General features: G+C 36.4%; 1 protein-coding gene across 1 annotated transcript in view; it reads right to left on the bottom strand.

Moving 5' to 3' along the window:
- LRRC69 (leucine rich repeat containing 69) overlaps positions 1–12,561 on the bottom strand; it is an 82,037-nt gene extending 69,476 nt beyond the window's left edge. The window contains exon 1 of the mRNA XM_006055364.4: positions 8,855–12,561. Within this exon, the coding sequence (XP_006055426.3) occupies positions 8,855–9,037 (183 nt within the window). The 5' untranslated portion in view covers positions 9,038–12,561. The remainder of the gene's footprint in view (positions 1–8,854) is intronic.
- Positions 12,562–16,766: the final 4,205 nt, after the last annotated feature.

Raw genomic sequence — 16,766 nt, 5'->3', positions numbered from 1 at the left:
TTTGAGTTCCTCTTCACTTTCTGCCATAAGGATGGTATCATCTGCATATCTGAGGTTATTGATATTTCTCCCAGAAATCTTGATTCCACCTTGTGTTTCTTCCAGTCCAGTGTTTCTCATGATGTACTCTGCATATAAGTTAAATAAACAGGGTGACAATATACAGCCTTGACGTACTCCTTTTCCTATTTGCAACCAGCCTGTTGTTCCATGTCCAGTTCTAACTGTTGCTTCCTGACCTGCATACAAATTTCTCAAGAGGCAGATCAGGTGGTCTGGCATTCTCATCTCTTTCAGAATTTTCCACAGTTTATTGTGATCCACACAGTCAAAGGCTTTGGCATAGTCAATAAAGCAGAAATAGATGTTTTTCTGGAACTCCATTGCTTTTTCCATGATTCAGCGGATGTTGGCAATTTCATCTCTGGTTCCCTTGCCTTTTCCAAAACCAGCTTGAACATCAGGAAGTTCATGGTTCAAATATTGCTGAAGCCTGGCTTGGAGAATTTTGAGCATTACTTTACTAGCATGTGAGATGAGTGCAATTGTGTGGTAGTTTGAGCATTCTTTGGCATTGCCTTTGAGATTAGAATGAAAACGGACTTTTTCCAATCCTGTGGCCACTGCTGAGGTTTCCAAATTTGCTGGCATATTGAGTGCAGCACTTTCAAAGCATTGTCTTTCAGGATTTGGAATAGCTAAACTGGAATTCTATCGCCTCCACTAGCTTTGCTCATAGTGATGCTTTCTAAGGCCCACTTGACTTCACATTCCAGGATGTCTGGCTCCAGGTCAGTGATCACACCATCGAGATTATCTGGGTCGTGAAGATCTTTTTTGTAAGTTCTTCTGTGTATTCTTGCCATCTCTTCTTAATATCTTCTGCTTCTGTCCTTTATCGAGCCCATCTTTGCATGAAATGTTCCTTTGGTATCTCTGATTTTCTTGAAGAGATCTCTAGTCTTTCCCATTCTGTTGTTTTCCTCTATTTCTTTGCACTGATCGCTGAAGGCAGCTTTCTTATCTCTTCTTGCTATTCTTTGGAACTCTGTATTCAGATGTTTATGTTTTTCCTTTTCTCCTTTTCTTTTCACTTCTTTTCTTTTCACAGCTATAGAACATCCTAAAGATGCCACCAGAAAACTACTAGAGCTCATCAGTGAATTGGGTAAAACTGCAGGATACAAAATCAATGCACAGAAATCTCTTGTAGTCCTATAACCTAACAACAAAAGATCAGTAAGAAAAATTAAGAAAACAATCCTATTTACCATTTCAAGAAAAAGAATAAAATACACAAGAATAAACCTACCTAAGCAGATGCTGCTATGAGACACTGATGAAACAAATCAACGATGACACAAATGGAGAGACATACATACCATGTTCTTGGATCAGAAGAATCAATATTGTGAAAACAACTATACTACCTAAAGCAATCTATAGAGTCAATGTAATCTCTATCAAACTACTAATGGCATTTTTCACAGAATTAGAACAAAAATTTTACAGTTTGTATGGAAACACAAAAGACCCTGAATAGACAAAACAATTTTGAGAAAGAAAAGTGGAGCTGAAGGAATCAGGTTCCCCAATTTCAGACTATACTACAAAACTACAGTCATCAAGACAGTATGGTATTGGCACAAAAACAGGAATATGGATCAATGGTACAGGATAGAAAGCCCAGAGATAACCCACAGACTTATGGTCACCTAATCCATGACAAAAAAGGCAAGAATACACAATGGAAAAAAGACAGTCTCTTCAGTAACTGGTGCTGGAAGCAAAGGAAACTATAAACAGGGTGAAAAGAACTCCCTCAGAATGAGAAAAAATAACAGCAAATAAAACAACTGACAAAGCATTAATCTTCAAAATATACGAGCAGCTCATTCAGCTCAATATCAGAAAAACAAACAACCCAATCAAAAAGTTTAGGACAGAAGATCTAAATAGACATTTCTCCAAAAAAGATATACAAATGGCTAATAAACACATGAAAAGCTCATTATTAGAGAAATGCAAATCAAAACTACCATGAGATATCACCTCACACCAGTCAAGACTGTCCATCATCAAAAAATCTACAAACTAAATGCTGGAGAGGGGGTGGGGAAAAGGGAACTGTACTGCACTGTTGGTGGTAATGCAAATTGATACAGCCAGTATGGAGATTTCTTTAAAAACTAGGAATAAAACTACCATATGACCCAACAATCCCACTATCTGTCATATACCCTGAGGAAACCATAATTGAAAAAGACACATGTATCACCAATGTTCATCACAGCACTATTTACAATAGCCAGGACATGGAAGCAACCTAGATGTCAACCTAGAAAGATGAATGGATAAAGAAGTTATGGTATATATACACAATATTACTTGGACAGAAAAAGGAATACATTTCACTCAGCTCTTATGAGGTGGATGAACCTAGAGCCAATTATATAAAGTCATGAAGAGAAAGATAAATATTTGTACATTAATGCATATACATGAAATCTAAGAAGATGGTACTGATGAACCTACCTGCAGGGCAGCAACAGAGACAGAAACATAGAGAACAGACTTGTGGACACAGCGGGAAGAAGCAGAGGGTACGAATTCAGAGTAGCATTAAGACAAACATTACTATATGTAAAATTAGAGAGCCAGTGGCAATTTGCTGGATGAATCAGGGAGCTCGAATCCAGGGTTCTGTGACAACTTAGAGGGGTGGGATGGGTGGAAGGAGAGAAGGAGCTTCAACAGGAAGGGGACATAGGTATACCTACAGCTGATTCATGTTGATGCCTGGCAAAAACCAACACAACACTGCAAAGCAATTATCCTTCAATTAATAATAAATAAATTAAAAAGCAAAAAATTAATTTTTTTAAAAAGTGGTGCTGAGAAAACTGGAGAAGTACATGTAAAAGAATGAAACTAGAACACTCCCTAATACACAAAAAATAAACTCAAAAAGGATTAGAGACTATAAAAACTCTTAGATGAAAACACAGGTAAAATACTCTTTGATATAAATTACATCAAGAATTTTTTTGACCCACCTCTTAGCATAATTAAAATTAAAATAAAAATAAACTGATGGGATCTAATTGAAAACTTCTGCACAGCAAAGTATAAGCAAGATGAAAAGACAACTCTCATAATGGGAGAAAATACTTGCAAATGAAGAAATTGACAAGGGATTAATCTCCAATATATACAAACAACTCATGCAACTCAGTATCAAAACAAAAAACCCAAGTAAAAAAATAGGCAGCAGATCTAAATAGACATTTCACTAAAGAAGACATACAGATGGCCCATGAAAAGATGCGCAACATCACTAATTGCTACAGAAATTCAAATCAAAACTACAATGAGATATCAACTCACACTGGTTAGAATGGCCATCATCAAAAAAATCTACACACAAGAAAAAAATCTACACACAGGAAATGCTGAAGAGGTTGTGGAAAAAATGGAATCCTCTTGTACTGTTGGTTGGAATGTAAACTGATACAGCCACTATGGAGAACAGAATGGAAGTTCCTCAAAAAACTAAAAAGCTAGAACTATTTTATTACCTAGCAATCCCACTACTGGGCGTATACCCCAAGAAAACCACAATGCAAAAAGAAACATGTACCCTGGTATTCACTGCAGCACTATTTACAATAGCCAGAACATGGAAGCAACATAAATGTCCACTGACAGATGACCGGATAAAGAAGTTGTGGTCCATATATACAATGGAATATTACTCAACCATAAAATGGAATGAAATCAGACCCTTTGTAGAGATTTTGATGGACCAGAGCCTGTCATACAAAGTAAAATAAGTCAAAAAGAGAAAAACAAACATCTTACATTAATATGGAATCTAGAAAAATGATATAGATAAACCTATTTGCAGGGCAGGAATAGAGACAGACATAGGGAATGGATGTGTGGATACAAAGGCGGGGTGGGGAGGGCTGGATGAATTGGGAGATTAGGACTGACATATATATACACTACATATGTAAAACAGCTAGTGGGAACCTGGAGCTAGCTCAGCTCAGTGTCTGTGATGATACAGATGGGTGGGATGGGGGAGGGACGGAGGTCTAAGGGCAAGGGGATGTATGTATGCACATAGCTGATTGTTGTACAACAGAAACTAACAGAACACAGTAAACCAATTATACTCCAATAAAAATACAAAATAAATTATAGGACATCAACTATTTCTTTCAAGTCATTAGAAGCGATTTGAAAATTTCCAGTTTCACGAGTCAATTAGCAAAGAAAAAAAGAGATAAAATCTTGTATTCTCTAAAGACTCTGCTTCCATTTTATCCTTGTGTTGCTAGTCAGACCATAAAGGTGATAATTTTAATAGCAACACTAATTTATTTAATAGTTCCAATGTCAAGTACTGAGTTTTTTATATATTAATATTTAATTCTCAAATGTGAAGACAAAGACCTTGTTTTTTTCACATCTGTATCCTCAGGACCAGCATAGACACAAGATGATGAATGATAAGTATCTGTCAAAAGAATGGACATGTAAAATGGAGAGTTGGAACAATATATGTATTAATAGTATTTAAAACTACCATCTTCAGACAACTCAGGTTTTGTAAGTGTATAAAATAATAAAACAGAGCTGAGAGCACCTGAAAAGAGACTTCATTTTATACATGTACTCACTGGTTGACCTTGACAAGTGACTTAATCTCTTACTGAATCATAAATTTTATTATCATATCAGTGATAATAACTTCCTTGAAAATGGACAGAGTTCCCAGCATTGTGCCAGCTCTCAATATATAAGGGATGCTGTTATTCTGATACCATTTTGTATCAAAATGGTACAAAAATTTTGAAACATTACTTTTGAATTAGGAACTTAAACATCAACACTATTTTAATGCCATGTTAAGTGTTTTTATATATATATCATAGGGGGAGTTTCAATCATTATTAATACAACTACAACCTGTAGCAACACAAGAAAAGAATTTAGAAAAACACATTCCTGGATTTTATATAAAATTGTTAAGAGTAAAAATTACCATCTTTGAACTATGACATAAGCATGACCAAGTTATGAAGACCACAAGGACTCTTGCAGCATTTCACCTGAAAGCCACAACGTGCCCTGCCTGCTTTTTCTGTTATTTTTTTTTCCTTAGCACTAATCACTACCTCCCATTCCTACTTGTTCTGCTGTCTGTTTCTTGCATCTCTTCTGACTACAGCATAAGCTCCATGAAGGCAGGTATTTTCATCTGCTTTTAACTGCTAAGTTACCTGAGACACAGACGGTACTCAACACTTAAGTGTGGCTTTGAATAAATGAAAGCAGAAAATGAGGCCCAGTGAAATTAAATACCTATGTTTAGTTGGTGAATAGCTGAACAGGTTGAAGTATCCAGGACTTCCAGATACTCATCCAGGGCTCTTTTCAGCGCTCCAAGCGCTCTCTTTTCTGAAAGTTTTGTTTTTTCTGTTAGCAGCTGGCAAAATGAGCAGTATTTCTGAAATGTGTAAATAACTTCTATCCATCATTTGCGGGTTTCTAGAACATTTTATTTGAGGTGCTTCTAGAATGGGCTTCCCTGGTGGCTCAGAAGGTTCACCTGCAACATGGGAGACTCCTGGGTTCAATCCCCGGGTTGGGAAGATACCCTGGAAAAGAACTGTGTAAATAGTCTCTAGCCCTCATTTGAGGGTTTCTAGCACATTTTATTTGAGATGCTTCTTCAACACCCATTATAAAAGGGAAATACATTTTTTTTCCAAAATTCCACAACATTGGAGATTCTATATGAAAAAATATTGGCTAGTTCATAAGAGTCAAACAATAATGCCATAAGCCAGCTTCTGTTTGTAAAGCACTTTAAAGATGGACCACAAAAAGCCTAATTTCTAATCAGCTGAATTCTTCTTTAAAAGTAAGATGTGATTTCTTCTTTAAAAGTTAAGAGCTGAGCTGAGCCAACACCCTGTTAAAGGAAACTGAGCTGGGAAGTCAAAATTTAGAGTCTCTCCTAATAGTGAAAGGATGAGGAGGAAAGTAACGAGGGAGCCACAAGAAGACAAACTAATGATCAACTCATCACCTTTTTTTACCTGCGGAAGTATATTTTGCAATCTATACTTCTTACTAAACAACTATTAATCAAACAGGAGAAAAGAATACACATGTTTTCAACTACGCAAGAGTTCAAAAAATCTAATTACCACATACCTAGTCTAGAGTAGGGCTTCCCAGGTAGTGCTAGTGGTAAAGATCCTGCCTGTCAATGCAGGAGACAAGAGATTCAGGTTCCATCCCTGAGTTGGGAAGATGTCCTGGAGGAGAGCATGGCCACCCACTCCAATATTCTTGCCTGGAGAATCCCACAGACTGAGGAGCCTGGCAAGCTACAGTCCAAGGGGTCACAAAGACTTAGATATGAGACTTAGGATACACGCAGATCGGGATGATGCCTGGAGAATTATTTCTAGAAAATAAGTGAGTAAACCGAAAAAAAGAAGAAAATATGGTTACAGAAAACACTGATTCCAATTCAGGAGAACTGCACAAGGATATTTGAGCAGGAAGTATCCACCTAACCTAGATTAGCTTAAACTGGGGCAGGAGGATGGAGGCTCCTGGGGGAAGTCACTCAAGGAAAAGGCACATTTGATAGGATATGTAATATGATCAAGTTTAAAATGAGGCCATGACAAAGGAAAAAGGTACAAGAATAAGTGAAAGACATTAGGAACTCCAAGGTAACAAAAACGGTATATAAGGAAGAAAATATAATCTTAGTACTTTGATTGGCTCCATGTAAATTTCCTAAAGGAAATCAACCCTGAATATTCATTGGAAGGACTGATGCTGAAGCTGAGGCTCCAATACTCTGACCACCTGATATGAAGAGCTGACTCATTAGAAAAGACCCTGATGCTGGGTGGGAGGAGAAGGTGAACAACAGAGATTGAAGATTGAAGGTGGGAGGAGAAGGGGACAACAGAGAACAAGATGGTTGGAGGCATCACTGACTCAATGGACATGAGTTTGAGCAAATTCCAGGAGATAGCGAAGGACAGGGAAGCCTGGCATGCAGCAGTCCATGGGGTCGCAGGGAGTCGGACACAACTGAGCCACTGAACAAAATTATATTTACTTATTAACAATATACATTTTAGAATTTTAGAATTCTCCAAGACAAAGATTTAATCATTGTTATATCTGGGTACACTGTAAATACTATACACCTCATAAAAGTAAGAAGTTTTTAATTTGTGAAGAGGAAGAGAAAACGTGAGCTGAAAGTAGATTACAGACGCTAACACTGCCATCTTACCAAGTGGAGAGTAAAAAGATTGTAGTTGATGAAAAATAAACAAAGGTTGGGAGATTAGGACTTAAACACGTAACACACTACTATACATAAAACAGATAACTAGTAAGTATCTACTGTATAGCGCAAGGAACTCTACTCAATACTCTGTAATGACCTATCTGGGAAAAGAATCTAAAAAAGAGTGGATATATGTAGATGTATTACTGATTCACTTTGCGGTCCATCAGAAAATAACACAGCATTATAAATCAACTATACTCCAGTAAAAATTAATCAAAAAAGAAACAAACATACAACAATATTAATTTCAAAGATTACTATGAAGAAACTAAACATTAATTTATATTTGGAAGATGATGAAGATTGATATTTTAAATGGACATATCAAGAAAAGAACTAAAAGCAGTTATATATGGAGGTCAAAATTGTGATTTCTTAAGAACAAATGGACTGTTGCTCTAATAAAAAAAAAAAAATCACACAGAGGTGGAGAATTGACTCACTCAAATTCCAAATTCTTTTGCATAAAACTCCTCTGTCACATTAGAAAAGTCCAAATCTTTACTATCGTTCTGTTAACTCGAAGGTACTTTTGGAAGTTATTAAAGGGGGAGTTTTGGAGTATTCCCCTATTTCTTGGAAAGACATGGGCACAGATTAGATTACAAACTCAAATAATTTTGTAAACCTAAGAAATGAAGTAGGTGAAGGTAAGAAAATAAGAGTTGTTTTTAGTAACTCTCAACTCAAAACTAATGAACTATAATGAATTACTATTACTTAGCTGGTTAGAGATTCTTTCAGTGCTGATGGCAGTTTAGAAATGAACAAAAAGAAAACTACAAGGTTAATATCCCTTGCCTTCTCCCAACTTTTAAGATCTTTAGCAGCTGGAGTTTCACAGAAATGTCATTCATCAGAAATACTTAACACAAGCATCTAGGATTCATTTTGTTGCTCTTTACAAAGGATATTCTTTATTTAAAATGCTAAGTTTCTTTTAAAGCCTACTTCATAAGAAATCTATGTTCTGTCCTTTCCATTTCCTGCCAATACTCCATTTCAAAGTGTAGCCTGCTCTAGGAAATTGAAAAGAACTCCCTTCCTATATCAGATGTCTCTCTTCATTCCATACGCAACAGCTTCAGGATAGTCCCCAGGGTGTACAGCCTCTCAGGGATCTTCAAATCCACGTTGAGATGGAGCCCCAAGGTAGACAAGTAGATCCAGGCTCCCAAGCCCTCTCCAAATGACAGCTTCCAGAAAAATAAGTGTTGCAGAGGCCTAACCCTCTGATGCCAAGTGTGGGCCACAGAGCATATGAATAAATTGAAACATCTCCCCCTACCATATGTAATTCACTAAAAGAGAAAACCATCTGATGCTGTTCCAGCAACTATCCACATTAATTCTCCAGAGAGCTAAGTCTCCAGTGATTGAAGCCTTCTTAATTCTTTTTTCTCTTCCTATCCCCTCTTTTCATCCTTAGTTGAAAAAGATAATGCTGTTTCTCACCTGGGTCAAGTTGCTTATCTCTGGGCACACTTTGGAAATTTGGTTATTCTGAAGGTACAGTGTCTTCAGGCCTGGAAGTTTTTCTAACACTGAGGGCATCTTTGTTATGTTCTTTCCATTTAAGATAACAATTTTAGTGTTTTTACCACCCTTCAGTGCTCTTATTAACAAACTTTCAGCCATGGGTATGGAAGAGAAACAGGTTCCTTACTACCCATCTTTGGAATCTAATTGCAGAATTGGTGTGCCATGGAAACAAAAACATTCTGAGATCTATCATGCTGAAGGTGGTAGCATTGGATAATTTCCTGCGTAAAAGGTAGGGAAGGAAAATAACTGATTCCAGGTTTGGGGCAGGAAATGTACAAGATGACCCTAGAAACATGACATTATACCAGAAACATGACATTACCAAGGACTAATGAGATCACATCAAAAGAACATACAAATGGGCTTCCATTAGTCTAAAATGGGAAAATTTGAGACACAAAGAATGACGAATGGACCAAAATAAATTAAAATCTAGAGCTTATGGTACCATAAAAATAAAAGAAAGCCTCTAATTACATTGGAACTTGCTGGGGAACCAACTCCTAAGACTGAAAAATAATAAATGGAAAAAAATGAAGCACTTATTCTGCTTTTCCAGTACAAATCATGTTTTTGTGTAACCTAATACAGTTCTTACTCATTGAAAATTTGAAGCCAATAAATGAGAAAGAAAAAAATAGATTTAGAAAAATCACCATTTTTGCAAACCTAATGAAATAATGGATATATATATAAAGATCATAATTCGATGCTAAATGCATTAGGTAAGAGGTTGACGGGGAACTTTCCAAGTATGAAATCAGGCTAATTACCTACTAATCAGTTTTACCATCACTAAAATTGAAACAATCATGGTGTCATACAATAAAAATTACACAGTACCAATATTAAATATTCTTGAATCTGAGTTTAATCATGCTTCTATATCTAAATACCATTTACAGAAAATATGAGGAATAGAAAAAAGCTAAATTAATCTCAGGGAAGCAGTCAGCCAAATCTCCAAACTGGGAAATTCTATAAGGTAAATGATATACAATATTTAACCAACAAATTTTGTCATTAATAAAAAGATGGGGAAACTGTTATGAAAAAATGAGACTTAAGAAAAACAACAGTCAAATGCACTCTGTGAATCTTGTTTAGATCCTGATTTGAATAAAAATATTTCAGAGTCAACTAAGGAAATTTGATCATAGACAATGTATCAGATGAAAGGAATTACTAATTTTGTTATGTATAATAATGACATGGTGGTATTATTTTCTTAAAATGTACCTAACATTTAGAAATGCATCTGAATTTTCAGGTGAATTTTTTTTTAATAAGTGGGGCAGAAAAGTGAGTGGAAAAAAATAGATCAAATAAGATTGACAAAACATTGGTAATTATTAATGCTCAGTAATGGGTACTAGGGGTTCATTATATTATTCTTACTGTTTTTTGTATAATCTTTGAAAATTTCCAAATGAATGATTAAGACAAAGGCAAAGGAGTAAGGGAAAAGAGATAAGGGCAAAGACATCTGATTAGAACCCCACTTGGGCCGGTTATGAGGCTTGGAGGCATTTGGGCTACATGTGTACCACATCTGGAGGGCTCAGTTCCAAAAACTTGAACACTATAATATGCATTTGAATTCTGCATTCAAAGTACTCAGAACACAATTCTATCTTCCTCTGTAATTCCCTTTATTCATTCAACAAACATTTAGAAGTATCTACTGTATGCAACACTGTTCCACTGGGGATAGAAGAATGAATTAAAATGACAAAAATCTCTCAATGAAATTACATTCTAGGAGGAGGAGAAAAAACAAGCAAATAAGTAAACCTAGGTGTTAGATGGCATTAGATGCTATGGAAAAAAATAATAAAACAGGTAAGGAGTTTGCAACTTTAGGGTAACCTGAGAAGGCTTCACTGCAAGGGTGCTATCAGAGACGGGAGCTTTTCCAAATAAGATGGCAAAGCAAGTGCCAAAGGCCCAAAGAAGAATCATTAAATTTATACAGGTTATTATAATGAACATCAGTATCATCATAACAGTAAAATAAAAAGTGCTGGTTAATAGAGTTCCAATTGCTAGAATCATCATTTTTTAGGTACTTAATCACTGCTCTTTTTATTGAAATATCTCTTCCAAACCTTCCAAACCTATTTTCCAGTGTCTTTATTTTGATACTGTTTTAGTTTCCTAAGAACAATCATGATGTTACTATCTGAACAAATTAAAAAGCTTTGTTTAAAAAAAAGAAGTCTCATAATACTCACCTCCTCTAAAGTAATGCTGCATGGCTAGGACCCCAGCTGACACTGTCTAAATGGGCCATTTTTTTTCCTGCTTTAAATGGGTAAACAGGCCAATATAATCTACTACTGCTTTTTTTTTTTTAATTAATTTTCCTAACCTAGAAAATCTGGTAAACATCTTTAATTTCTCCTTCTCTCTCCAGGCTCCTCTGCCCAGATGATTCTTCAGGCAAGAACGCTGGAGTGGGTGCCATTCCCTTCTCCAGGAGATCTTCCGGACTCAGGGATTGAACCCGGGTCTCCTGCATTGCAGGCAGATTCTTTACTGCTGAGCCACCAGGATGACCAACCCCAGACCCTAGGTAACCACTAATCTCCTTTCTATATGTTTGCCTAGTCCAAACATTTTATACAGATGAGAACATATGTCTTTCACTCAACATAATGCTTCCAAGGTTCATCCAGAGTTATAGCATGTACCAGTACTTCAGTCCTTTTTATTGAATAAAAATACTCCATCCTATACTATATTTATTTATCTACTTATCAGTTGATGGGCATTTAGATTGTTTCTGCTTTTTGGCTACTACAAACAGTGCTATGTACAGTTTTCTTGGGCGTATACCTAGGAGAGGTCATATGGTACCCTTTCAGGAACTGCCAGATTGTTCACCAGTGGCTTCATCAGTTTATATTCCTACCAGCAATGTATAAAAGCTTATCTTTTCATTTTTTACTGTCGCTTTTGACCCAAATTGATACAATCAATCCCTTTAAAAAATTTTGTTAAGTTTGCCTTGAAACAGTTCATAATTCACTCCATCAGACAAAAGCCACATGCCAAAACTCTTTGCAATAGCCTTTCTCTATTATAGGTTCCCAAATGAAACTACTGTGGGACAGTAGCCTTAAGAATTTTAGAAGCTCGCTCATCTGCTGATTAGGAAATGCCTTTAATATTTATGAGATCCTAACAAAGGGTTTCACAGTCATGCCCTAGGCTTCATCTTTGGAGTTCATTTTCCTGACAGTTCCCCGACTTGCTCTCTATCTGAGAGTTAAAAGTCTTAGTTGCTCAGTCGTATCCGATTCTTGGCGACCCCATGGACTGTAGCCCACCAGGCTCCTCCATCCATGGAATTCTCCAGGCAAGAATACTGGAGTAGGTAGCCATTCCCTTCTCCAGGGGGATTTTTCCAACCCAGGGATCGAACCCAGGTCTCTTGCATTGCAGGTAGATTCTATCGGAAACTTACTCCTTAATTTTACCATCATTTACTGTCTGGCTGGCTGAAGCACAAGCTGGAATCAAGATTGCCGGGAGAAAAATCAATAACCTCAGATACACAGATGACATCACCCTTATGTCAGAAAGCAAAGAACTTAACAGCCTCTTAATGAAAGTGAAAAAGGAGAGTGAAAAAGCTGGCTTAAAACATTTAAAAACTAAGATCATGGCATCTGGTCCCATCACTTCATGGCAAATAGATGGGGAAACAATGGAAACAATGACAGACTTTATTTTTTTTAGGCTCCAAAATCACCACAGATGGTGATTGCAGCCATGAAATTAAAAGACGCTTGCTCCTTAGAAGAAAAGCTATGACCAACATCGAAAAGCAGGTTGAAAAGCAGAGACATTACTTTGCCAACAAAGGTCCGTCTAGTCAAGGCTATGGTTTTTCCAGCAGTCATGTATGGATATGAGAGTTGGATTATAATGAAAGTTGAGCACCAAAGAATTGGTGCTTCTGAACTATGGTGTTGGAGAAGACTCTTGATAGTCACTTGGACTGCAAGGAGATCAAACCACTCAATTCTAAAGGAAATCGGTACTGAATATTCACTGGAAGGACTGATGCTGAAGCTGAAACTCCAATCCTTTGGCCACCTGATGCATTGGCAAAGACCCTGACGCTGGAAACAATTGAAAGCAAGAGAAGGGGATGACATAGAGGATGAGGCAGTTGGATGGCATCACCAACTCAATGGACCTGAGTTTGAGCAAGCTCCAGAAGTTGGTGATGGACAAGGAAGCCTGGTGTGCTGCATGCAGTCCATGTGGTTGCAAAAAGTCAGACATGACTGAGTGACTGAACTGAACTGAACTGTCTGGAGTGGCTAAGAATGAGAAAGTTTTGCTTTGCTTTTCAAACCCAAAAATTTGTAGCTCATTTATATTTAATAATTTTTCCTCTTGCTTGCCTTTCTCCTCCATCTAGAAGAATCCAGATAGCACCTTCAATACTCTCTAGAAATCCCCTCAGGGAGATCACCCAGCTGATGAGATATACTTATTTTCCATGTTAACACTTACTGGCATCATTATTAAACTTTCTTCTACTATGTAACAGAAGTTACTTTTCTTTCAAATTCTAGTAAGTTTCCTCATATTCCTCACCAACATCAGGCTCCTGCTAACAATCTCTTCAAGACCTTTTTAACTTACACCCGAGGCCCAATCCCAAAGCTCATTTCATGGTTTATGTGTTTTGTTACAGTACCAACTTCTTTTCAGGGCTCAATCAGCAAAAAAGACCAACTAGGAACCATACAGTTTGACTTTAGGTAATTATAGAAGCTGGGGAAGCCATCTGTGTAGGTCTGTTGCTTTTGTGTCTGGTGCTGTGCCTACCCCAGAATTCAGAGAAGCTCAAGCAAAAGATCTGGCAGAAGGGGAAGAAGCTAGAGGCTTCATGAAAAAAGTGCCGTTCTGTTCATTTCTATGTCCCTAGTGCCTCAGTGCTCCATGGTGTTAGCACCTCTCTAAGTCCCAAGAGTAGTGCTCGCACACTTGAGAGTTAACAAAAGCTGAAGATTTCTATTTAAACGTCTACATGAAACAGCACAAAAAATAACTACTTTTACTGAGCATTTATTACATATCAGGCAGTGTGTTAAATTCTTTATGGAAGTGGACTTAGTCCTTATAGAAGGCAGGGCTTGGTATTTTTTTTAAAAATCAAGACCAAGATTGTAAGTCATTCCTGTTAAAAAAAATAATAATAAATTCAGCAGCCTTGTGCAAAAGCAGTAATTTCAGTAAGCCATATTAGTCACCCAAGTATACTGAAAGGAGACAATCGTAAACTTTTTCCTGATCAGTATATTAACAAAGCTTTTTATTTGTTTCGGGTCTGTATATTTATTTTCAGCAACCCCTGGGTCAGGAAGATCCCTTGCAGGAGGAAATCACAACCCGCTCCAGTATTCTTGCCTAGAAAATTAAATGGACAGAGGAGCCTGGTGGGCTACAGTCCATGGAGTCGTAAAGAGTCGGACACAACTGAGCACACACACATACCCACACTTATTTCAGATGCTATTATTTTTTAGGTTTGTTAAAATCAGATTGTCCTAATCAACACATGAAGGTAAATTAACTGTAACCCACTATCAGAAGTTCTAAAAAAGGAAAACTCTCTTGGGTTCCATTCTTCAACTAACCAGAAGACTTAAGAATTCACCAAGGGTAATATAAATTAAAAGACAGCCCTTCTGTGAGCAAGAAGAATTCTAAGTCACTATCTCATTTATTCTTAACAGTCTATTAACCTAATGAAACTCCCAAAAGTCATATCCTATCCACTGAATTGATAACTATTAACAAACCTTAAGCACTTTATAATATATAGGCCTAGCAACGTGATAGACATTTAATAGTGAGGCCCTTGTTTTTAAGCACTTAAAGACTAAGGGGAAACAATAACAACAATAATAAACAACTAAATGTAAATAACTATTATTAAGTGTATAGTTACTAGAAAGTAACATGTATGACCCAGGGTCCCTAACCTAGCCCAGGTGGGAGAAGTCTGGGGAGCTTACCTAGGTCGGAGCTATTTAAGCTGAGACCAGGAGGACAATAAACTAGGTGAAGCAGGTTGAACCCAACTCCAAGTGTTAGTTCAAAGGCCTTGTAGGAGGGAACAAGAAGGGATAATATAAAGAACTGCTGCTTCTGAAACTTACTTTAAAAACAGAATTAGAAACCCTGTGAGTTCTACTTTTCCACAAGATGGAGAAAGATATATTTTAAATAAGACTTAGAAAAATCAATGTATGTAAATACACAAGACAGGAAGAAAAAGCTCATTTGTTCAGTAACAGTAAAAACAGTATGAAATTACAAATTAAATTTCAAAAAAAAAAAAAACCCCTGACCTACTGCTTCAGCTAGTTCCTAACAACTTCTACCAAGACCATGTATTAACAAGTATGTGCCCGCAGTAACTTGCACAGATTTCCTTCTTACTGCTTCATTTTCTTACTCATGTATATTCATTTTTTTTTTAACATCCAAGAGTTTTGGATAGTCTTCTAATTTGCCCTTTCTTATTTTAAAATAACAAAATAATACATAAATATTAGAATCTCTATTATTTCCAATTATACATGAGGACAAAATAAAAACTAAATAAAATTCTCAAAAAGTTTACTCTTCTATATTCTAAAAGTATTAAAGAATAACCATTTGAACAATGCTGATTTAATTCATCTTTTATTTTTTCTTTTAGCAAACATGTAGATAATATGGACAAAATTGTACTGTTAACTATAGTTACACATCCTTATTTGCTTTATATGTTATAAACATACTTAAGCAGATAAATTCACCGAAGTAAATTAGACATATTCCAGAACTCTGACATATACTTTTCTAAGTCAGGACAAAAGAAAGCTTATCAGATTTTCCTACGAGATTAGCATCATACAGCAAACTAAACTAGTATATGCTGCTTTTAACTTAACATGTGCCATTTTTCAGACTTTAATTTTAGGTCACAGCTAAAATAATTTTTATCTCAAGTTTTATGAAAGAACAGAAGCTGAAACATACAAATCCTGTCCATAACCATATTGGCCATTTAAAAATAAAAAATATACCTATAATCAAGAAAATTCTATTCACCCTGCTAGAAAAAAATAGCCAATAAGTTATTTTACAATACTTAAAGTATAGTGGGAATTTACAATAACTAGATTTCACTGTATCTTATTTTATTGCTTAAAGCTTCTCTTTTAATTTTAAAGTAACAGATTACCCACCGCCCCTCCTTTGCAAAGAAATCCAGATCCAGCATTACAAAACAAGGAGCCTTCAGAATATATTTTGCTTAGCAGGCAGAATGGTTCTTAATCTTTGCAAGTGTATAATACTTTCATGCAGTACTTATCTGCTCAATAGTTCCACATACTGTTGCCTGCTGAATACATAACACTGATACCCTGTTTTTTATGTTATAAAACCCAGTTGTTGTTACTTAGTTATTCAGGCGTGTCCAACTCTGTGACACCACAGACTATACAGCCCACCAGGTTCCTCTGTCCATGGAATTTTCCAGGCAAGATTACTGGAGTGGGTTGCCATTCCCATTACAGGGGATCTTCCCGACCCAGGGATCAAACACGGGTCTCCGTATCTCCTGCATTGCAGGTGGATTCTTTACCACTGAGCCACTGGGGAAGCTCATAAAACCCAGTATTTACTTAGAAAAATTAGTTGCATTCATGGAGAAAAAATTCAAACTTTATATACACTTGATGTAAAATGTTATTAGTTACTTATCTGAGAAAAACAGATCAACCAAAAAGGTCTCATTATCATA

The sequence above is a fragment of the Bubalus bubalis genome, chromosome 15, assembly GCF_019923935.1.
Source record: "Bubalus bubalis isolate 160015118507 breed Murrah chromosome 15, NDDB_SH_1, whole genome shotgun sequence".
In the NCBI taxonomy this organism is placed as follows: Eukaryota; Metazoa; Chordata; class Mammalia; order Artiodactyla; family Bovidae; genus Bubalus; species Bubalus bubalis.
Note: the sequence above shows the minus strand (reverse complement) of the source record. Positions and strands in the feature narration are given on the sequence as shown.